At 37.0% G+C, this 25,276-nt stretch overlaps 1 protein-coding gene across 1 annotated transcript in view; it reads right to left on the reverse strand.

The window, feature by feature from the left end:
* The window catches only part of DOK6 (docking protein 6), a 207,363-nt gene that overhangs the window by 94,350 nt on the left and 87,737 nt on the right, over positions 1–25,276 (reverse strand). The window contains exon 2 of the mRNA XM_034429378.2: positions 11,110–11,217. Within this exon, the coding sequence (XP_034285269.1) occupies positions 11,110–11,217 (108 nt within the window). The remainder of the gene's footprint in view (positions 1–11,109; positions 11,218–25,276) is intronic.

Below are 25,276 nucleotides of genomic sequence, written 5' to 3' on the forward strand. Positions count from 1 at the left end.
GTGTTGATGTGGCATAGAGGGGACATGAATTCAATTATGCTGCCATGCCCACCATCTTGTCTTTTGTGCCCCCAGGATGCTGCAAAACATTTCTACAAATGTTTTGAATATGAACAGTCTGGTGTGCAACTATGAAATTCAACCTGTTTAACTCGTTTACTTTTTCTGGAAAAATTTCAACCCTCATGCAGTAGCGATTTTGATAGCAGGACCTACATTTTTAATAGTTCAAATGTGGTCTGTTATAATCGTTTTCCAATTAACTTGACTAACTAACAAGGCCTGCTATATATGCATCTCTAAGTCAAAATAATGCTTACTTTTTCCTAATGAAAATTGTTGTTGAAATGGAGCATATTTAAATATTTCTACATATTCCTGTACATCACAAATACAATGCTGCCATTTTGTTCTGAATCCTTTTTCTGGTTGATACTCGGTTCATGTATTTATAAAGTAGGTTGATGAAACAAGCCTTTGCATTTTGTGAAGATCAGCTTTACATTTTATAAAATGGCAGAAATGTGTGAAATTAAAAGTTATTCTAAAACCATCTAACTTGGCAAAGAATGGAAAAGATCTCCTATTGAAGCAAGAATATGAAACAATATTAAGTTGGAAGTTTTTCATTATTGTAATCCATATAGTACCTATGAATGCATGCAATTCCATTCAATTTAAATGCATTTCATGCTATGCCTTATTCAAATTGAAATATAAATGAAATATGCATAAGAATATATGAGATATATGATTACTGATATTATGGTTCATTACACAGCTAGCCACATGTTTAGAATGGATCTGGCATTTTTGTCCACCTACAGAGTTCTTCCCAAGGACCTACCATATTTTTTGGACTATAAGACACACTTTTTTGTCTCCCAAAAGGGGGTGAAAATGTCTGTGCCTCTTATAGACTGAATATTGCTGAAGTGCCACCCACCTGCCAGCCAGTATTTTGCCTCCACACAGCCCATTTTTGGGCCTTTTTTCGGCCTTTTTCAGGCCCATATTTGGGGCTTTTTTCAGCCCATTTTTGAGCATTTTTAGCCTGTTTTTGAGGCTTTTTCAGCTTGGTTTTGAGACTTTTTTCCAGCCCATTTTCGAAGCTTTTTTTGCCCCGTTTTTAAGGCTTTTTTGGCCTGTTTTCGAGGCTTTTTTCAGTCCATTTTCGAGGCTTTTTTCGACCCATTTTCAAGGCTTTTTTGGGCCTTTTTTAAAAAAAAATGGCCTGAAAAAAGCCTCAAAAACAGGCCAAAAAAGCCTCAAAAATGGGCCAAAAAAGCCTAAGAAATGGGCAGAAAAAAGCCTCAAAAATGTGCTGACAAAAGCCTCAAAAATGGGCTGAAAAAAAGCTTGAAAATGGGCAGAAAAAAGGCTTGAAAACGGGCCGATAAAAGGCTGGAAAAGGCCCGAAAATGGGGCCCACAGAGGCCAAAAACTTTTTTTGTTGATTTCCTCTTCTAAATTTAGGTGTGTTTTATAATCAGGGCGTCTTATAGTCCAAAAAATATGGTAGATAGGCAAATTTTAATTGTTCTTAATGTTTGTACTGTATGTTTTTATCTGACTGTACACCGCCCTGAGTCCCTTGGGAGAAGGTGCGGTATATAAATTTGAAATAAAATAAAATAAATAAAAATAAATAAATATTTTGTTAAAGATATTGTTGCAGAATATAAATTGTTCTGAGTTAAATCGCCTTTTCCAATTGACTGATGGTAATTTTGTTAATGTTGATGATGTTTAAGTGATACTCCAGTTGTTATGAGTTGCACACAATGCGCCTATCACTGATGACACTATCATTATTATTCTCACAACAATGTGAAGTCACAGCTGTAAGTTCTTTAGCTGGTCTTCATGCATATGGAGCTTTTTAAGGACCTAGGACAGTGATAGCTAACCTTTTCCGGACCAAGTGCTCAAAGAGCATGCACGTGTGCGCCCGAACCCCCAAAATGCATGCATGTGCAGCCCCCTGCATGCACCCAACCCCCCCGTATGCGCAGCAGAGACCTGGCTGGCAGGAGGCGCGTGCATGCGCAGCAGAGCTGAACTAGGGCAACAGTTCATGTGCCATCAGAGAGGGCTCTGCGTGCCCTAGGTTTGCTATCACAGACCTAGGATGTCCACCTAGAATATGTGCAGATATGAGCAGTGTGACCTTTTGCAATTGTGAGATAGAATTTTGTCAAGGCACTGATTTTCTCAGTGCCCTCCAAGATTTTTTATGTTGTCACGCAGTGCACTAAGAACCAATGGGATCTTTAAGTTTTGACTTTCAATCCTCATACTTTGTTATTGTCTCCAATTCTTCGTCTCATATTCTACTATTCCTGATATTGCCACATCACTTTCAACCACAGTTATATCTGGGGTGTTATGAGCCAAGTTATTAGCAGTTTATTAGCACCATATTTTAGCCTGCTCATTTTCAACTACTTTGTCAACTTTATGTTGCCACCAATTTTTCATTACTGGTACCTGATATTTTTTACAGATGTTCCAGTGAATCATTTTGGTGACTGTATTGTATTCTTCTTTATAATCAGTTTGTGCGATCTTGCACAAGCTGAGTATATTATTTACTCTTATTATTATTAAGCAAATTTATATAGCCTCTCAACTCACACACAGATGACTCTGGAAAGCTTACAACATTAAAATCCACAATATAAAAAACCGTATCACAATATAAAAACAACATACAAATCACAAGATAAATAGCATTACATGTATCCTGAGAAGCAACTATATGACTTCTTGTCACTATAGCAGTGATTGGGTTTAGCTACAAATTTAAAAGAGTTAATTGCCACTTTCACTTAATTATTACAAAAGAGAAAAGCAATTAAAGCCTCAAACAAATGAGATTTTTCTTAAGGAAAGACACAAACTTAAATATTAGTTCCTAAGGTCCCAAACACACTTTCACATTTTCTTTACTATCAAGCTCTGCAAAAATCTTTTCCATATTTAATAGAAAATATTTAGTGATCACAATACAATATTAAATATGTGCATCTGAAAATCTATACTCTGAATAGATACATGAGAAAAGATGACAAGGGAATGAAACCAGTGTTTCATACCTTAAAAAAAGAAATTTAAATATTGTATAAAGCTACTGATGAAATATTTCTATATGGTTGAAGAATGAAAGCATTCCTAAATGGTCATTTCAGAAACAATTCAATTCAAACTAAAATCAGTAAGTAGTTGGTTGATTTGGTTCCTGGATATCTGATAGGAGAACTCAGAGATCTTAACCAACAAGAATTTTAACAGCTGATTTATAGCACCTTAAAGACATTTTTTGCTCAAGTTTTTATACCTAAAACTCTACATCATTCCAAAAAGTAGAGTCAACTTTATGAATGCTTATATCATTATAGCTCTATTAGTCATTAAGGTGTCAAATTGTTTGCTTCTGTGATATAGTCTAGCACTATAGAAATAAAATAATTTGAATAAGTTAATCCTTACTTTCATTTTATTTTTGTTAATCATTTTAAATGTTTTTAGTACCCTATACTTCATTTACTGTACTATGCAATAACATTCTGATAAAGGAAGAGCAGAAATGCACTTGAATCTTCAATTCTACATGGAGTCCAAAGCTGGGGGGGGGAACACAATTTAAAAGACTACACTATTTATATTACTTAGGAACATACTTAAGCATGACACCATCTCTTTCAGCCAACACAATCAATCTACTTGATCAGCGCAAATTATGCATATTGGTAGCTTCATCAGGCAATAAGGCAGTATCATCAAGCCAAGATATTTCACTTTGTTTCCCAAAACACATACCAGTAGTACTGCCAGAACTGCAGAACTGCTGCCTAATCCATAAAGGCTGCCAGCAGAATAAAATTACATTCTCTATGCCAACAGCAAAGTGGAAAAGCCAAAACATAATGTATGACTGCTATGCAGGGTTTCTAAAAACCCGAGAGAATGAGAAAGGTGTTCATATATCAAACCTCACTGTACAGTTTAACTGCTATTTAAAGACTAATATTCACCATTTTAATAATACATTAAAATTATCCAGATAGCATTGAAAAATGATTTCACCAGCTGTTATGTTAATGAAAAAGAAGTAAAATTGAAGTAATATACCATAAAACAAAACTGTCAGAACATTTTCCTCTGTCACCAATGATGCTATAAAAATCTGTTTGTTCACTAATAATGAGAAAATATCAGCCACAGTTCTATTCCTCCCCTTATCTTTAACCCTTGAGGATAAAACATTTTCAAATCGGCATCATAGTTTTAAATCTTACGGTTTTTCTCATGTGGCATTTATAATACATTGAATATACATGTTTATAATTATTGCTTCAAAAATCTGGATAGACCTGACAGGATGTAAAATATCCTGAATACAGCAGACTGTAATTTTGAAATAAGGAGACAGAGAGATTTTCAGCCTGTAAATTCATTTTTAGAAATACTAAGTAAGAATGTACTGTGACTAAATTTAATGTATTTCTAACCAACTGTTTATCTGCTCTTATTGTTATAATTGTATATTGGTATCTTTGAATGTTGTTTAACTACATTTTATTGTAATTATAATGAATTCTATTTCATGTAAATTATTGGTAATTTTTAATGGATTTTTTTGTATGTGTGTGTGTGTGAGAGAATTTCTGGTTAATTATGCTTTTCTGTTTTTGACTTATGATTTTAAAAATACATTTTGTCTATTGTAGGTTGCCCCAAACCTCGCCATGTGGATTGTGTACAAATATTGTATAATCTGTAAATAAATGTAGAACATATGTTAAATATACATCAAATGATAATATTCTTCCCTACAAAGTCAACTCTTGGTCAATGAGAGACCAATGAGTTAACTCAGAAAGGCAAGAGGAAAATCTAGAACAGGCCTGCACAATTTGTAGAAGGGAAAGGCCCACATTGATGAATTTAAAATCTTTGTGGACTGCAAAGGAATGTTGGTGGGCTAATTAACAATTTGGTGAGCAACTACAGTGTTAGATTGGGTGGTCATGGTAAGTAAGGCACTAGGCAACATCACTTTCAGCGCAGTGGGGGCGATTTTATTACTTTTAAAAAAAGAAGTATGTGCTCTTCCCAAGGGTGCTTGCTGGGCTGCATGTACAGGCCTGGTCTAAAATTTATTTTGGAGCATTTCAACTATTTAGAGACATCCATTTTTTGCACTGGAAAGGGCCTTTCATCTTTTAGGTATGTGTTTTATCTTTGCATGCAAAAAAAGATTCTAAATTAATTGAGTCGTGTCCTGATGTGCAGTCTGACAGATTGAATTAAAGAGCCTATAAAATATCAAATCACTCCAGTTGTTTTGTTCAAGTATGCTAATGTTCTAAGGTAAATATTATTCAAACTATATAATATCAAGATGAGCATCTCAGTAGCATGTGGTAGTTCTATGAGGTGTGATGGGCTTCCTAATTTGTTGACTGAAGAAACCTACCATGCCATATGTATATATGCAACTGCCATTATTTTTCAAGCCACGTTAATTGAACACATGGCACACATCACAAATCAGATTCCTCTTTAATGCACTATTCCTTTGCATGACCGTGGGACATTTAGAAACTCAATTATGTTCTTATGCTTCCAAAGCATTCTTCCTTATCTTCCTGGTACGCTAATCACCATAAAAACATTCAAGGTCTCTCGTGATAAGAATAAGTATGGTATTTAAGGAATGTAATAGAAAGAATTCACAATACACAATATATTTAAATTTCATTTTGTTTGAGGCAACTTCTTATAAATTGCCATTAATTTGTTTTAATAAAATAATTTAAATTGCTTCTATTTTCACCTGATTTCAAATTAAATGAATTATATTGGTTGGGCAATGAGATTTTTTAAATACAATTGTCAAGTGCAATAAACTTGTTTTAGATATATTATGTGTGCACTAATTATTTCAACACCAATACATTTTAGCAACATAATCTGGGTGTCCTCCTGGACGCACGGCTGTCTTTAGAAGAGCATATGACGGCCATGGCCAGGGGGGCCTTTTATCAGGTTCACCTGATCCGCCAGTTGCAGCCCTTTCTGGACCGGGACGCCTTGCGCACGGTCACTCATGCCCTTGTCACCTCCCGGCTGGACTATTGTAATGCTCTCTACATGGGGCTCCCCTTGAAGAGCACTCGGAGGCTCCAACTGGTCCAGAATGCGGCCGCGCGGGTGGTTATGGGCGCAACTCGTTGTGCCCGCGTGACACCCCTCCTGCGCGAGCTGCACTGGCTCCCAGTGGTCTTCCGGGTGCGATTCAAGGTGTTGGTTACCACCTTTAAAGCGCTCCATGGCATAGGACCCGGGTACCTTCGAGACCGTCTTCTGCCACCAATAGCCTCCCACCGACCAGTCCGCTCCCACAGAGAGGGTCTCCTCAGGGTGCCATCAGCCAAGTTATGTCAGCTGGTGACACCCAGGGGGAGGGCCTTCTCTGTGGGAGCCCCAGCCCTGTGGAATGAACTGCCCCCGGAAATACGCAAGATCTCCGACCTCCGAGTGTTTCGTTGCGCACTGAAGACCCTGTTGTTCCGCCAGGCAGGGCTATCAACTTAATAATTTTAATTGGGGTATTTTAAATGTTTGGGGTTTTAAATCGGCCAAATCTATGTAATTATTTTAATTTTTAATTATTGTTGTGTGTTGTGTTTTTAAATTGGCTGTACACCGCCCTGAGTCCTTCGGGAGAAGGGCGGTATAGAAATAAAATTATTTATTTATTTATTTATTTATTTATTTGTAAATGAATGCAAATCGTACATTTTTTTTCTACAAAAATGAAACAAAACAACAGATTTAAGAGCTGTTATCTTTAGTTATCCTTAGATAAAAAAAAATTCCATCCTCCAAAACGCTGTTATATTAAATGAACAGATGCTTTGGGATTAAAAAAAAAAGACTGACTATATTTGATTGTGCATTACCATGGCATTAAAACAAAATTTGAACAGCGTATGAAAAAATAAAGGTACCCTATACCTCTGCTGGCGATATCCATACATATTTCTTGGCAGCACTCTATTGCCTTCTTTTCAGCATTTTTTTTCAACTTCCCAGATTAGCCAACAATTATGGAATGCTTATGTTGTTCCCCATTCAATCAAGCCAATTCAGCTTAGTTTCTAAGATCAGTCAAAGTTAGCTACAGGTTACATCTGCTGTTGCAAAAACAATTTTTGTGCCAATACTATGGAAGAGCTTTGACATTACAGTACCTGTTTCAGTTTCTAAGCCTGGTCTTCTAATTCCCTGGTAGTCTTCCAACCAAATTCTACTCAGGATTTGCCTTTTTTAGTTTCTGAGTTCAGACAAGTCTAACTAGGCATTGTCATCTAAGACCTGAAAATTCAAGGACTTCCTTTCTTTTTCCTAAAAAACTCAACTAATTTGTTTTCTTCCATTTCTTCTCTAAATATACAACTAAATAAAGAGTTCACTCTTTATCCCGCTATTTTGCCCTCTCTCCCTCCCTCCCTTTTCATAAGACTCGATATGGGAAAAGAAGCTAGCAAAAGAACGTTGCGAGCAGGGGTGAAATGCTCCCAGTTCGGACCGGATCGCCCGATCCGGTAGCGATGGCGGCGGGTGGTTCGGAGAACCGGTAGAAAAAATCCCTGCCCCCCCCCATGCCCAGCTGAACAGCACAATCATCAGAGGCTTTTTTTTTTACTTTTAAAAGTATTTTTTCTACAAGCTCTTCGGCCAAAAAATGCTTTTAAAAGTAAAAAAAAAAGTTTCTGATGATCGCGCGGCTCAGCTGGGATCGTCAAAGGCTTTTAAAAGAAAAAAACCCTTTTTTTCTTTTAAATGCCTCTGACGATCCAAGCTGAGTTGCCTCTCAGCTTGGAGAGCAATTCAGCTTGGATCGTCAAAGGCTTTTAAAAGAAAAAAAGAAAAAAAGGGCAACTCAGCTGGGATCATCAGAGCCTTTTGAAAGCATTTTTTTACAACCTCTTCGCTGAAGAGGCTGTAGAAAAAATGGATTTAAAAGTAAAAAAAAAAAAAATGGCCACACCCACCCAGTCACATTACCCCACCACCACCAAGCCACGGAACCGGTAGTAACAAATTTTAGATTTCACTACTGGTTACAAGTCTGAAAATACGAAGAAGAAGAAGAAGAAGAAGAAGAAGAAGAAGAAGAAGAAGAAGGAGGAGGAGGAGGAGGAGGAGGAGGAGGAGGAGGAGGAGGAGGAGGAGGAGGAGGAGGAGGAGGAGGAGGAGGAGGAGGAGGAGGAGGAGGAGGAGGAGGAGAAGGCAGCAGCTGCTAGTCAAGATGCAGAACACTGGTGGCAGCTTCATTTTCAGTCATATCACTACCTTGTTACATATAAGACAATACAAATACCTCTGATGATGACTGTTACTCAGTAGGATGGAAAATGTTTGAATAAATTCTAAAAGCCATGCTCTGTATGCCTCCCCTACTCTGTTTTAACAATGTCACTGTGAGAACATTCAAGGAATTAAAAAAATTAGAAGAATAGATTTTATGAGTACAGGAGTTAGAACTCTATGAAAGAAAGGAATCTTGCTGAGAATGGAGTAGAATATCTTGTTAACTTCCTGCAAAATCCTGTTGCTTTTAAACACCTTCTTAAGCTGATGAAGTTGCATAAACAAAAGCAGAATTATATAGCAAAGTCATGGGACTGTAACAGAGATGCAAGAAAGATGCTCCCCCAAAACCAAACAAGGAGAAAAGGCATGGATAGAGTTTTCTTTCAATCTGAAAGAAATTTGCCTTTTTAAGAGATCAGGAAAGGCAATAGAACAGCCATTGAAAAGGTCCTACAACAGACCAAATGAGGTGGTATAGTCTTCTAAAAGGTCCATGAGAGTCTATGTAGTTCTCCTCTTAGGACCACAATTGAGAGCAGAATTTCCGTTGCTAAGTAAAGAAGATTGTTAAGTGAGTCATGCCCGATTTTGTGACCTTTTTGCCATGGCTGTTAAGCATATCACTACAATTGTAAGGTGAATCATAAGTCATTAAGTGAATCCGGCTTCCCTCATGGTTTTTGCTTGTCAGAAGCAGGCTAGGAAGATCACAAATGGTGATTACATGCTCAGGATACTGCAGCTGTCGTAAATGCCAGTTGCCAAGTGCCCAAATTTTGATCATTTGAGCATGGGCATGCTGTGATGGTCATAAATATGAGGATCGATTGTAAGTCACTTTTTTTAGTGCCACTAAACAGTAATAAACAAATGGTTGTCAGTTTGAGGATTACCTGCAAGACCTACCAAATATTTCCAGGAGGAAGGACCTAGCAAAAAGATCAAAGTGGCAGGCAATCAAAGAAAGACTCTAAGGTACAGAACGGTTGCCAGCTACTAAACAAACTGAGTAGACTATAGTGGGCAAAATGCCAGGAGAAGCCCTAAACAATAGATCTGTCGTATATTTCATGGTAATGATCTGCATTTTTATTTCTGCCTTAGGCACAGAATAAAATCTTTGCCAACCGAGCATAACAGCATTGCTTGATATTGCTGTCAGCAACAATGCTTCGTCTTAAAAAAATGTATCTGCTGGCATTAAAAACCAGGACCCAAGGTTCAATAAAACATGACTTTAATTTATTTACTACCTAACAAAAACACCAATAAAACCCTTAGAGAAACAACCATCTCCTTTTAATCAGGATATGAAGTATAGATTAAATTTATAAATTAAGTAACAAATGTCTACTGACTGTGCTGAGATTAAGGTCTAGCTTTGAACCATATTTAATAGTAGTACCCATACTTGTCCTTGAAGCTAATTTGGATTCTTTTTCAGCTCCAGCAGCCAGTAGTCCCAGACAATAAAAAATATATTTTATAAAAAATTGAAGTTTTACCAAATTCCTGGCAATAGTTACACGTCTATGCAATCCTTTAAAAATGGGATTTGATGAAATATCTTATCTCAGCTATATTCTTTCTGAATGAAAGCCAAATATTATAAGAGTTTAAGGAAGTTCTATCAACTTTCAAAATTCAAACGAGAGATTGAAATAAAGCCCTAAGCAATGCTATTTAATAAACTTCCTAGAGCCACTTCAGGTTTCAGAGGCTGAAAAAAGCAAGGCGCAGTGCTCACAACCAACACACCGATTGCTAAAGTTGACCTCTGGGAACAGCTCATTGAGGGTATTCCGGGAGGCCGAATCACCCCCAATCAGCTTTTTTCTTAGTTTCCTCCCCAAAAACTAAGGTGCGTCTTATACTCTGGTGCGTCTTATAGTCTGAAAATACAGTATGTTTGTAGGCAGTAGTACATAGAAGTAAAATGCCTTCTTCTATGTGGTTACTATAAAACTTTACTTAATTCTAAGAGGGCATTTCATCCAGTCTGATGATCAGATAGTGTTTTTGCTAGGCAACTTTCAGCTTCCATGAACCATACCCCTGAAAAAACTATCATATAGAAATAGAGAAAAGTTATAATCTAAAATTTTCACTAATATATTATATTTAATTCGTAGGAAGCTCACTATAAGATATCCACTCAAATATGCAGCCATTCAATTCTATTGAGCTGCTATACTATATAAATTATATTTGCTGTTTTTTTTTCTCAAAATCACTATAATATATTACTGTAGCTCAGCCTTAAGAATATTAAAAGAATTCTAAGCAAACATAGGCTAAAAAGAATATTGAATGAATTACAGTACTTTTGACGATATACAAATGGAAGGAAAAGTTTCCATCTGCTGAATGGCAGACAGTGGATAGCAAACGTCTAAATTGTGGTACTTTTATACATGAATTTTCTCAAAACCTTTTCAGTGCCAGGCAGGTGTTTAAATTTCTTTGTTAACCTCTTAAGAAAATGGCTTCAGATATTTAAATGCACTGATATTTTGTGTTTAAACTGTATATTGAATTACAGATACTTAGTGTAGATTACAAACTTGATCATTAATTAATTGTGCATGTTATAGAAGGGATGGAAAGAAGACAATCATGTTTCATTATCTGAGCCTACATCAACAGTGTCAAGTAATGTTGCTTCCACTTCAAATGTGTCAAAAGTGGTTTAGCTTTCTGCCTAATATAGTTGCTACATACCTTGTGAAAATTTCTGAAATACGCTGCCTTCTCATCTGGAAATTTTTCTAGCCTTCGAGGTCCTTTACTTGAAGCTTTCTTGAAGACCAGCCAGCATCTCCTGAAAATCTATACACACAAACAAAAAAAAAAAAAGAAAAATTACCATCCGTAGAAAACTCATATTGTAGCCACCTGAATATGATAACAGAACTTTGATATTGTAAGGTTTCCCTCATTTCATTTATAAATAAATATTTGTTTGTTTCACGTATGATATAGAATAGTGAGAAACATTCATTGTTTTTAGAGCATTTCGTGTCTCCGATTTAATTCTTAATCTCAAAAACACCTGAATAATTTGGACAAGAAAAAATTAGCCCATTTCTAGTACTAAATTATTTTTCAAGATCATGTACTATACTATTGTGAAATTGGTTTAGGGATATATACCAGATTCACTGATAAACATACCTTGGGCATGCTTTATTATTATTATTATTATTATTATTATTATTATTATTATTATTATTATTATTATTATTATATACAAAATGACAATATACACAGCAGACGAGATAACCATGCTGGATTTTGTATCCCAAATCACTAGTCAAACACTTCCCAAGCGTTTAGGACTGCGTGATGTATCGGCGGATTATGTGAGCAGATCCCAGTAAGGTGGCTTTCTGCAGCTGACCAATGGTGATCTTGTCAGTGCCAATTGTTTTTAAATGCTTGCCTAGGTCTTTTGGCACAGCACCTAGTGTGCCGAGTACCACTGGAACCACCTGCACTGGTTTATACCATAGTTTCTGCAATTCAATTCTCAAATCCTGATATCTGGTGACTTTTTCAAGTTGTTTCTCGTCGATTCTGCTGTCACCAGGTATGGCAATGTCGATGAGCCACACTTTTTTCTTCTCCACAATCGTGATATCTGGGGTATTATGTTCCAAAACTTTGTCAGTCTGAATACTTTTTCAGGCTTATGATCCCCCAGTTCTTTGCTACAGGCAGATGGTAGTTGTGACACAATTCCCAGTGGACCATCTGAGCGACTGTTGTTTGTAATCATTCTTCTTCTTCTCCTCCTCCTCCTCCTCCTCCTCCTCCTCCTCCTCCTCTTATTTAATGCAGAATACATTAAATCAATAGGCTTTATTCTGAGCTGAGCATGTACCAGATTGCAGCCAATGTGTTTTTAAAATATATCTTGTACAAGAAAAATAAATTTTATGCACTGGAATATCAGTTTTAGTCATGTTTTAGAGTCAGGTATTAAAGTAAAACTGATAAGATTTTCTTTGATATTCCTCCAGCCCCCCTTTAGCATTTGCAACTGGTTTAACATCAATCTGCTAATTGTCTCAATGACATATTCACTAACCAACTTGATCCCAGCCCCTAAGAGAACATAAATTATTTCAGTGTGGGGACTGCAAGAGTGTTCAGGAACAAGCAGATGTTCAGATGAGATGGGAATTGAGCTAGAAGACTGCACTGAGTTACTTGTAACAGCAACTTTATCCTACATTATCTCTAGAAATAATGTTGCAATGTGGCAGACTTCCAGTAAACCTAGTAGAAAGTAAATACCCAGAGGTAGTGCTTTTCATGTACTTTGATATCTAGTGTTTTACTGAATACCTAATTTACAATGGTTTCACTTTCTGGTCCTTGAGTAACAAGAGGCTCTTTTGTGTTCTGCATCTCCAAGGTATTAGAATCTGTTTCTTTCTTCTTTGTTAATTTCTCTCGCTATTGTTAATGCTGATCAATGTATTCATTGTCTGTTCTTTTTAATCTAATTTACACCTACTCCTTTTATTTGAATATTTGAAACAGAGATCAAGGGCAATACTTTAAAATGTACAATATTGTATTAGGCCTCCAATATTTTTACAGAAACTACTTTTTATAAATTATCTAGTTTCTTTTGCCCTGAACTTAAAAGTTTTTAAAACTATTTTTTTTAAAAAATCCTCTGTGCAGCAATAATATATCCAGCTATTAGTAAAAAGAAAGCTGCTCATTTATTTCTTTAACTACGAACAATGACACGAATTCTTTTCAAGAAGCTTGCATGAGAGTACTGTATCAAATTATAATAAAAACAGGAGGCCCTTTTGTCAAAATTATAATATTTTTAATGATTTAAAAAATCCTAATATTATTTCCATCCTCAACTCCAAGGGTAATTCTGTCCTCAATTACATAGCTATTTTTCTGAAAATGAAATTTTTAAAGTGTTCCACTAGAAATACAATAGGAAAGAAGGAAGGAATGAACTTAAAACTTTTCCTTGCCAACCTTTAGCTATTTCAAACTCCCCCTTGAAGTTTTTAAATACTTGCATATCTTTCCTAACTGACTCTCAATGTTAATGACAAAATCCCTGTGACTGAATCTCCAAACTAATTCATTATTCAATCACTTAAATGATAGTTGAGATAACTACTGTGAACTAAATTGAATGACTTTTGGTTTTTATCAGTGAATGAAAAAGTCTGAGCACAATGAGCCTACCCACATACAATTCATAATTAGCAAACTATCATGAACTAAGTATTACTTAGGACTATGTGAACTCAGATTTAAGTGATGCTTCCGCAAAGCTCAGAGGATGACCTTGGGCCTAACTTTCAGACTAATTTATTTCAGAGGTTTGCTATAAAGTTAAAAAAAATGAACAATTTATGCTTTCCTGAGCTGCTTGGAGGAAAAATACAGTATCAATGAAAGAAATCACTGTCAATTCAGTGTGCGCTGAAATTATTAAATCTATTGAAAGCAATGCTATCTGGACAATCTAACTTTAGTTAAATGTATTTGCAGCTGGGTGTGCAGCTAAAGTAAATTGTAGGCTTTTAGCATTTATTTCAGCTGATAAACAAATCCAACATCTTAAGCTTTCGTTGTTTGTTCCAGGGTTCTATTTTTGTTTTAGTTTAGCATGTAAACAATCGAATAGGCAATCTTTGTAAAGTGGAATAAATAAGTAATAAGATCAGGAAGATATCATGCACTACAAATGAATGTATATTTACGAAAGACATCTTGTCCAACAGAAACACAGTTAACTATTCAGGTACAGTTAGTTATTGTATTATTTCTGATCCACTGTTAGTTGCACGAATTTCTCCAACTTTCTCAGTTCACAACATCCTTACTGTCCCTGTAATCTTTTCATGGCACTTCTAGGTCAAAACTATGATCAATATTCAGTTTGCAACTTGCAATCCTATAGGTTCCCCTTATATTGTGATCCTGTATAAATGAACTGCAGCACCATGGACAGAGTTTGGAAACAGAGATCCTGCTGCTGCTGTGAAAAATTTGGAGGAAAAATTCACTCAGATCCACTCACGAGTTCGATATCAGCTGGGCAGCTCCAATGTCAGAAGTTGACTGAGATCCATACTGCAGGGTTATATGAAATGAGTTTGATCTTGTAACTTCTGAAGAAGTGGACAAGATCCTCTCCAATATTCCTGTAGGATGGACCCATGGCTAACCTGGTTAATGAAAGCCTCCAGAGATGTAATTGGAGCTTCATTATAAAAGTAATCAATGTATCTTTGGGAGATGAACTGTAATGGGCAAGCAGGAATTGTTACCCATTTTTGCAAATGACACCTTCTTAGGAAACCAAGGTTTACTCCGCATATATGGACAGTTATTCACCTGTTTCCAATCTCCCCTTCAGAGAGGGGGAGGTTGTAGAGAAAGTGATTGAACTGAAATTGCAGAGAGTTGTGGATGAAACATTATCTGGACCAGATAATGTTTAAAACTATAGGATAGTCAAAAGTCCAGAGAAGTAAGCCAAAAGGTTGTCTGAATTATAGTCTGAGGATCAGAGAGCTGTAATGAAATTGTCACAAAGCAGCAGAGTTCCCACAGGCAGAAGTTCAGGGCAAAAAATTGCAGATATTCTGATAAATGGAGCAGTTATTCCTATTGAGAGACAGGCTATCAAACAGAGCTTAAGTCACTCTATCAAGGCTGGAAATGACCCTGGTGTACAAAGAGATATGCCGAATACCATTACTCTGTTCTCCATCGTACACAGCATGCTCTGAACCTGAGTGGTCTTTCCAGCTATAGTTCTTCGTCCTCTGACAATAGACCCAGCTGAACCTGGTGATTTTTAGGGTAGCCTCAGGTGTCTGGATGCTCAAAGCTTCCTCAGGCTGATATCCAAACAACTCTCCAAAGCAGGCTCAGTTGTGTTAGAACCCTCTGAATCAGATGGATATACCCTCTGGATAATCTGATGGATATTTTGCTTGCCAGTTGGTTTCTGGAGCACTTCCAGGAGTGCTTTTCAGAATTTGGTGCCTAAGTATTTGTGCAATTGCCTTTTCCCTGCTCAACCAGTCAAAAAGAGGTTGTAGGCCATGCTCCCTATGTGTCTCATCAGGGCTCCCCCTGCTCTCTGGAATACTGCCACCTGATACTCAATTGGATCCTTTTAGGAAGCTGGTGGAAAACTGGCTATTTCATCAAAAGGAAGGCTGGATTGTTTTAACTAACTCTTGGATGGGAAAGTAGGTTTCCTTTTATTATTCTTTATATGGTACTTTTAGTTATGACTCTCAGTTTCACAGGAATACTTCTAGTAGTTGTTTTTAACTGACTGTACGTTTTAATCCCAATTATGTATTGGTGAATGGTCTGTTGCTCAACTGGCAGAATGGAGTGTCCCATCAGTCAATCTTGCTATACAGAATGTCTCCTGCAGGAACTTGGTGCCTCTTCTTGTGTGTGTGTGTGTGTGTCAGTGTGTGTGTATCCCTGTTTATTTTACAATTAGATAGATGCTTCCCTATTTATCTAGCTGACAGTTAATATTCCATACCTAACAATTATGTCTAGGAATTCTATCACAAGGGGATTCCCTTCTGTTTATTTTATATTCTGTTAAATCTATAAACAAGTTATTGTACAGGTATTTCAAAATATATGCACACTGATTCAGGAACTATTAAGGTAAACGTAAAGGTTCCCCTTATATGTAAGTGCTAGTTGTTCCCAACTCCTCTCCGTTTCAAAGCCGAAGAGCCAGCGCTGTCCCAAGATATCTCTGTGGTCATGTGGCTGACATGACTAAATGCGAAAAGTACACAGAACTCTATTACCTTCCCACCAAAGGTGGTCCCTATTTTTGTATTTGCATTTTTTACATGCTTTCGAGCTGCTAGGTTGGCAGAAGCTGGGACAAGTAATGGGAGCTCATCCTGTTACGCGGCACTAGGGATTTGAACCTCTGAACTGCTGACCTTTCGATCGACAAGCTCAGCATCTTAACCACTGAGCCACCATGTCCCTACAGGAACTATTACGTTACGTTAATTTGCTGCAAAGCAAGCAGGTAAGATCCTCTGAATTGCTTTATTAGAAGATAGATTTTGATATCTATCTAAGATGACGTCTTAGAGATCATTCAATCTGTTTATTCCTTTCTGAATCTGAACAATAAACAGGGCAGAGAGGTGTGGCACATGGTGTTATAATAACAGATTAATCAAATATTGTGAGAACAGGATAGAAAAATAGATAAAATCAACTATCCAATCTTCACTTCAGTGTGCACATAATCTGCTTTATGTGTTTTAATTAAAGCAATTGGTGTAAAACACAAATCTATTTTTTCCCACTTCATGTTCCCTATCCTCTTATTTATATCGTGCACCAATTTTGCGGTTTTTCCCCCCTGCCACAGCCTTCTTTTCTCCATCTTGTTTTGGTCTGAATGAAGCTCATCATTAGAAGGCATGGTTGACTGACTATTTACATATCTGTATCTTTTCCATCTTTTATAAGGATACATTATATTATTTTTTATGTACAGCAAAAGCTACATAAGGAACAGCATACATCAAATAAAACTATGAGATGAAATTGCACAGAAACTATCCTTCCTTTGTTTTAAAGTATACCATATAAAACAATGCTTACATGCATTTCATATAATGCTTACATTTATTCCCCACAATAATAAAGGAAATTCAGACACTGATAAAGTAAATGTAATTTTCTTGCATATAGTTTTAATTAAAATTACGGGACCGCCTACTACCACCAATAGCCTCCCACTGGCCAGTACGCTCTCATAGAGAGGGACTCCTCCGGGTGCCGTCAGCCAAACAATGTCGGCTGGCGACCCCTAGGGGGAGAGCCTTCTCTGTGGGGGCACCTACCGTCTGGAATGAGCTCCCCCTGGAGATACGGAGGATCCCGGATCTGCGCACCTTCCGCCGCGCTGTGAAGACCTTTTTATTCCAGCAGGCGGGCTTGGCCTAATCTCTTCCCTTTTAAATATGTAAATTTTAATCTGTTTTTAAATTATTGGGGTGTTTTAATCTGTCTGGGCCAAAATAATTTAATTTGATTTTATCTGGTTTTTAAATTTTTTATGTCTATGTTATTTTATTGTTTGGCTGTTCACCGCCCTGAGTCCTTCGGGAGTAGGGCGGTATACAAATCGAATAAATAAATAAAATAAATAAATAAAAATAGTTTTACTGATATACTGGAAATATATTTACAGATACACACAAGCAAATAAGAGCTTGCCAGAACGAATAAAGAGATATATAGATATTCATGACTCCATATGGAGTATGGAGGTATATGAATAAACTAAATAAAGGAAATTAGAAAGACTTCCTAAAACTGTGATTAGACATTCGATTTACAATAAATGTATCAGTATGGTTTACTTCAGCAATGAAAAACTAATATTGTATTTTATATATATATATATATATATATATATATATATATATATATATATATATATATATATATGTAAGATGTCATTTTTCCATTAAAAAGTTTTGACAAAATTAGTATGCTGTACCACAAAGCTAATTTCCTTAAAGCAGCCAAGGATAATTTAAAAATCACAAACTTTAGTCTACTAGTCTGAATGAGGCAATATTATTTTTATTTTCTTTTTTAGTTCCTCATATAGAGAAATAGCAGGCAAGTTTCTCATATCCTGCTGAGTCACTACTGACTCTTGGCACCTTCATAACCAATAAGTGATGTACTCCAGATTGTGTTTTGTGTGGCAAATTACAACCAATAATGCAAGTGAGTCATAAAGTAAACAATTGACTGGTAAGGCTTCATATTAGCTTCTTCTTATGAACTTTTTAAAATCATGATTGACTATTTTATAGAGCAGTACTATCACTATTCTCAATATTGTAGGACAACTAAGGCATTAGTCTCCAATAGTCAGGTAGCATCTTTTTCAAAGTAACAAATGTTATTAAAAGATATAATCTTTCATGAACTTCCTTATCCGATAGAGTCCAGATGCAGAGTTGATCTTTAAAGGCACTACCAGGTTCTTTGATATTTTACACTCAATATTATAAATCAATGTGAAGAATAATCACTGAGGTAGCACGAAGAAGTATTCTACATGCGGAATACAGAATTTTACTCTACAAGTTCTGTATAACAAATGAACTCATTACTGAGAAGTCATAATGGGTGATACCTTGCACAGAATAGTGTGTTTCAACTTTCACTGTACAATTTTCTTAAAAAAAGAAATTAAGCTTTAATGTTATACTTGTATATTGGGGTATGAATCTAATTAAATTCAGTGTGACCCACTTTGAGTAGTCACACTGAATTTAATTAGATCCATGCCCCGCTATATAAATAGAGTGGTACTGTACCTTGGTTCTCGACTGCTTCAAAACTCATCAAATTTGGTCCTTGATGCATTTTGACATTAAAATGTTGTCCCAGTACTCATCATTGTTTTGGTACTACATGTGCAGCAAAAGGAAATGGGGGACACCTGCAGAGGGTGGACAACCAGGCTGGGAAGGTCACTGCAAAAGGAAGCAGCAGACAACTACAGATGGCAGGACAGGAAGTCGGCCATGCTAGGAAGATCACTGACATAGGAAAAGGGACAGATAGGAAGCCCTTCCTGGCTGAAACAAAGAGTCATGTGGTAAGTAACATGGCTTGTTTGATACTCTTCCTTTTTAATATTCGCTCCTTCCCATATTATTTTCTTTTGGCTTGGCCTCATTATCAAGGGTCTTATTATTTTGGGGGTGCAGAAGGCGGTAAGCATGGGACTGGATGTCCCATCACTGCCGTCACCTCCCCTCACTGTTCTTTGCACCAGCCGAGCGGCCCAACACGTCCCCAACAGCTGCTTCCCTTCCCCACCATCTCTTTATCAAGAGGGGTGGCAGGTGAGGCAGAGGAGAAGCGAGATGCATGGAGCAAAACATGGCTCCCCTTGCCGTCTCTTCTTCCCCCCTCGCCAGGCATGACAAGGCTCCTGCCCCTCACTTAGCCACCCGCCCCCTTTGGGGATGCAATTTAGGGGTGGCAGGTGGGGTGGGCGAGAAGCAGGACACAGGTTTCAATCAAACTTCTCAAACTCGTGAGAAGGCTTTCTTTTACAGCTGTTTCCCTGGACACAACAGCGAGGAAAGTGGCAGAGCTTGAAAGGTATGACCTGCATCCTGCTTCTCACCCACCCCACCTGCCACCCCTCTGGATAAAGAGACAGTGGGGAAGGGAAGCAGTCAGGCTGCTGTTGCCATTAGGGTGGGGTGGGGTGTGTTGGGCTGTTTGGCCGGCGCGAAGAACAGGGAAGGGAGGGCATATCCCCCATTTCCCCACCCCTCCGGCCTTGCCTCAACTCATTTTGGTTGCGTGGCAAGCAACCAGAGGAAATGGCGGGACCGGGGGGCTTATTTTGCGGGGGTGGCTTATATTATCTCATGCGCTGAAAAGCCCGATTGGGCTTATTATCCGAACATGTTTTATTTTCGGGGAAACATGATATTGCTTCAACTTCTCCTCCTTCAACTATGGGGCATTGCATGCCAAAAAAACTAGACACAGGAACAGTTTATTCCTTCATGCCATCAATCTGCTGAAAACGCAATTCTCACAGTGCTGTCTAATGTCTCTCTATCTATAGCTATAGCTATAGCTATAGCTATAGCTATAGCTACCTACCTACCTACCTACCTACCTACCTACCTACCTACCTACCTATCTTTTCGTAGATTTTCATGGGTACAGTATGCAAGTCTTGGCGTATTCGGGTCTTTTCCCATGTAAGATTGAGAGTATCTTGGCGACATTTCGACAAGGTCCCACTTGTCATCTTCAGGCTGGTGTCTCTCTATAAATACTGGTGGGGAGGTGTGGATCAAGATGTAACAACACAGCCAACCAACCTGCTTACAACAACAAAGCCATGTATATTACTCATGTAGAATGGCTGTAATATTACCATTTATCCTTATTATCTCCACCTTCTTATTGGGATGATGATGATGATCATCATCCTCATCCTCATCCTCATCATCATCCTGTTGCTTTGCCTGTACATTGAAAGCTTCTGCACTGGAGACAAAATTCCTGTGTGTCTAATCACATTTAGCCAAATAAAGTATACCAGTGGTTCTCAACCTTTTCTTCACCACAAGCCACCTTTAAATACCTTTTGTGGCTATGGATCTTGGCCACAGACCACCAAGACTTAACTCAAATTTAAATCACAACATTTCCCTGTGATGACATTACAGCCCCCAGAGGTATACAGACCACAGGTTGAGAACCACTCTTCTCTTCTCTTCTCTTCTCTTCTCTTCTCTTCTCTTCTCTTCTCTTCTCTTCTCTTCTACTCTCTTCTACTCTACTCTACTCTACTCTACTCTACTCTACTCTACTCTACTCTACTCTACTCTACTCTACTCTAGCTATCATTTGTATTTGGAACTGAAAGTGAATTTAATATATGATTTTTATATTTGTTAATTTTTATTTTATTATATCTGGACTTTCCAAAATAACCAATGGATTTTTAAAAATACACTAGTAACCCATTGGTTGCATTCACATACAGTTTGTATACATTTAATACTGCCATTATACAAGTGTTAAAAAATTAATGAGGAACATTTACAAATCAATACAAAATAGTATCAGGTATAATAAGAGACTTCTATATCTATGGATAGATATCACTGGATTTTCTTTTTCTCACTATAATGCTGTTCCTGGTATACTAGTCAGTTCCTGGTGTACTAATCAGTTCCTGGTTTACTAATCAGTTTTTGTAGGAGACATATAATTCCACTGACAAATATTAAAGATTAAAAAATCTTGTTTTTGATACTCCAACACAATACCAACAACTTTTTCAACTTCCTAATGTGTTGCTTGGGCTATTCAACGGTTTTTTTATAGCTGTCTATTTCAGCAGTATAAATTGAAATAAATATTCGTTGATTTAAACTTCTAGTGTTCAACATGGTTTCTGGAACAACAGCAAATGATTCACTTACATCAGTAACTAACAACAATGTATTTAAGACTTCACACTGTAGTGTGGGCTTCCAAATGTACATCCTGTTGAAATAAATAGCCTGCCTGCTACAGTCATTTAATGACTTTTTATCAAGGTTTCATGCAACACATGGAATATTATTTATCAACTGGTACTATTCCCACATAATATCTATAGCTAGAGCTACAGTATCTCATTTAATATAACTAACATGTTTATTTTCTCATTACAAATACCTCTGTGAGAAACATCTGAAACATGGTTAAAAAGTTTTTATTTTACACATTCACTGGGACTGTGGAACAATTACATGTTAGAAGAATCTTATTTCTCCCAACTGAATTGTAGCCAAATTGATGTGATAGAAATGGTGGAAAAATAGTTGGAAGGCAGGAAGAAATATTACCGTTCTAAATAACCAATGTCCTCTATTAAATCTACTGGAGAAAATCAGAAAAAAATCTGATAAGCTTGAAGCTGACAATATTGTTTTGCTGTTTCTTTTAGGTTTGGTTGGTCTTGGACTGCCTGGTAATTAGTCTGTGTCTAGCTATTCAATATGCCAATTTGCCAAGTAACTTGAAGGTCACAATCCTGAGCTTTTATTAAAAACCATCAGCTTGAGGGCTTCAAAGTCATTTTTAGTATACCAAGTAATAATTAAAAATGGCACTTACATTTTGTATTGTTAAAATACATAGATAAACCTTCCCTTTGTATCAATTTGCCTTATTTCTTACTTAGGAGAAATTAGTTTTACAAGGAATTCTTTGGAAAAGAATTTGAAATGCATTTCAACTACTTCCAAAATGAAAAGATTGGAGAAATAGAAGCAACATCTTCCAAATATTAATTCCTTTAGTAGAGAAGCAGCCACCCATATAGGAAACTGTTCATCCGACTCCAATTCTAGCACTAATTCTAGCAAATCATATCTGGCCAGAGTTAGAATTAACTGAATTTATCCAGTTTGATCCTTGATTTCATATATGTCAGTTTACTTGGGAAAATATTGTCATTTTTTTAAATTCCTTGCCTGACTTTGCAGAAATCAAAGACACTTAGCTCATTAGAGTGAAGTTTATTCTTTTCACCCCATTGCCGGTAATACTAATGTATCAGGGATATGCAAAATATTCTAGGCACAAGCCATTTCATGAATGAAACAGCTATCTGGAGACATCATAGTCTGTATGAAACAAGCAATGCTATTTTCTAAAGGATAAAAATAAAAATGCCGTTGTTCCAAGAAGTGGTTTGCAGGGAAAGGAACCAGGAGGAAAAAAATCAAGGCTGGGGAGTAAGCTTGGTGAAAGGAGCAGCAACAGAAGTAAGATAGCAAAGGAAAGATGAATGTAGATCAGGGAGTAGGCTAGCCATACAGCAGAAGAGAAATAGGCCACACATACCCCAGCTTTGTTCTGCAGGTAGTCCTCGACTTACAACCACAATTGAGCCCAAAATTTATGATGTTAAGTGAGAATTTGTTAAGTGAGTTTTGCCCCATTTTATGACATTTTATTTCTTGCCACAGTTCTTAAGTGAATCACTGCAGTTGATAAATTAATAACCTGGTTGTTAAACAAATCTGCCTTCTCCATTAACTTTGCTTGTCAGAAGGTCGTAAAAGGGGATCACATGATCTTGGGACACAGCAATGGTCATAAATAAGAACAGTTTAATTTTGATCACATGATCATGGGGATGCTGCAAAGGCTGTAACTGTGAAAAATGGTCACAAGTCACTTTATTCAGTGCCATTATAACTTTAAACCAGGGGTGGGTTCTTCTTACCTTTACTAGCGGTTTGCAACGGGAGCGTGCATGTGCACTCGCTTCGCTCGCGCTTCTCTGCATGCACAGAAGCTTCTGCACATGCGCAGATCACCAAACATGACGTCAAGGCAGGTGAGTGGAGCCTCCTGCCGATTTTACTACTGGTTTTCAAGAACCGGACAGAACTGGGAGCAACCCACCACTGCTTTGAACGGTCACTAAATGAAATGTTGTAACTCGAGGACTACCTGTATGTGTGCCACAAAATCACTCTAGGATCCCTCTGGATGTTTTTTGTCTAGTCAAAAGCTGGAACAAAACATTCTGAACTTTTTTCCCCCTGGTCTGTAGATCTGAAATGATTTAGCAGAATTTCTACTGAACAATAATTTGTTTCGGATTCAAAATAAAACATCTCCATGCTGTGTAATGCTCCATGGAAGCTATGCATTTGCATATATGAAAATAACCTAAGAAAACAAACAGATGAAATGAGGAGTAATGTGTAAAACAGTAGTGCAATAAGAAGTAAAAATGAATAGAAATAACAAAAGGCTAAAAAAAAAAAAGATACAGCAGCAGCTGCATGCTGGATACCATCTTGCAATTTAATATTAGCAGCAGCACTAAATTACAAATCTTGTTAGTTAAGCCCCAGATCCTTTAAAACAACAGGCAATTGATAGGGAACATAAGAGAGAAAAGGACATACACAGCAAGCAAACCTTTAGGAAGTAATTTCCTTCCATACAAGGAAGCTGAATTATCAAAGCTTGAGATACAGCTGTAATTAGAGAAGGAAGTTCCAAAAATCAATCTCTGAAACTATTATTTATCTCTCTAGACATGCTAAACATAAGCCACAGTTAGACTTACTTATCATTTCCAATAATAATAGTAACAACAACAACAACCTACATAGGACTATTTCCTGTTTTCCTTATGAAGAGATTTACAAACACAGTTTGGAGTAGAATATCTCCGTCTTGAAATTCCACGATAGCTGAATTTTGGCAATCATATCAAGTCTGCTTTGCAAGCCCAAAATGATCATCAGTTATCACTCTTACTGTGTAGCAAAACATCACAAGAGGTAAAGGAGAGCCTAGGCCCAATGAGGAAGAGGAGGGGAGAAGATTATGGTTTTTACATTTCTAAGACTGGAAAAGGAAGATCTCTGTATAAATGTTTCGCTTTTGTATTTGGTTTGCTTATTTGACAACTGCTGTCTGGAAATGAATCTTTCTGTTCAGTAAACAGCATATATCAAGAAATAAAAATCAATGTTCTCTGCTACATACACTATTTATTGAGTTTTGAGTAATCCCTCTGCAAGTATAATGCCATATTTTCCTCTCTGCAGTGTCACTTACATTCTATTGAAATAGAATTTTCTATTACAGATGCTTAATACATTTGCATGCTATTGGGCACCTGTTACTTGACAAGATAAATGTTGTTTACCACAATGAAAGAGTGTGTCATACTATGAGAACACGTAATTACTAAAATGTGTTTGAGTTTTTAGAATTGAAGATTCTGACCTTCACATACAACATAAAACATAATATTTATGCTGAAAGACTGAAACTCTCTATTTAAATCTCAAGTATTGCATGTTAAGGGAAAAGGGAATTGTCAAAATAAATATTACATTATCCAAATCATGTAACAGAGTATCTTTGGTTTAAGCAGAGATTCTGAATGGAATAATAATCACCACCACCTGTTCTAAGCCACTGAAGGACAAATTCAATCATTTTTACTGCTCTAATTGAGAGTGCTACAAGTTTAAAATGAGCCCTGGGAGCAATAAAACTATTTTTATATTAGCAATAGCTGATATTAGAATGCTTTGCACAGCTAACCTTATTTGTGCCAATGCTATTGTATGGCACATGTCTATCAATGATAACACTCTTAGTGTCATAATATTCTTGGTGTCACACAGTCTTCAACTATTTAGAATGCCAAGATCTGAAGAAAAACAGAGGTTTTTATAAAGCTCCTAGTGGACTTCCGGCGGTGATGTAGGGTCGTGGCGGCACGGGAAAAGAA

The sequence above is a fragment of the Pantherophis guttatus genome, chromosome 3 (assembly GCF_059756535.1).
Source record: "Pantherophis guttatus breed Tessera chromosome 3, ASM5975653v1, whole genome shotgun sequence".
NCBI classification, from domain to species: domain Eukaryota; kingdom Metazoa; phylum Chordata; class Lepidosauria; order Squamata; family Colubridae; genus Pantherophis; species Pantherophis guttatus.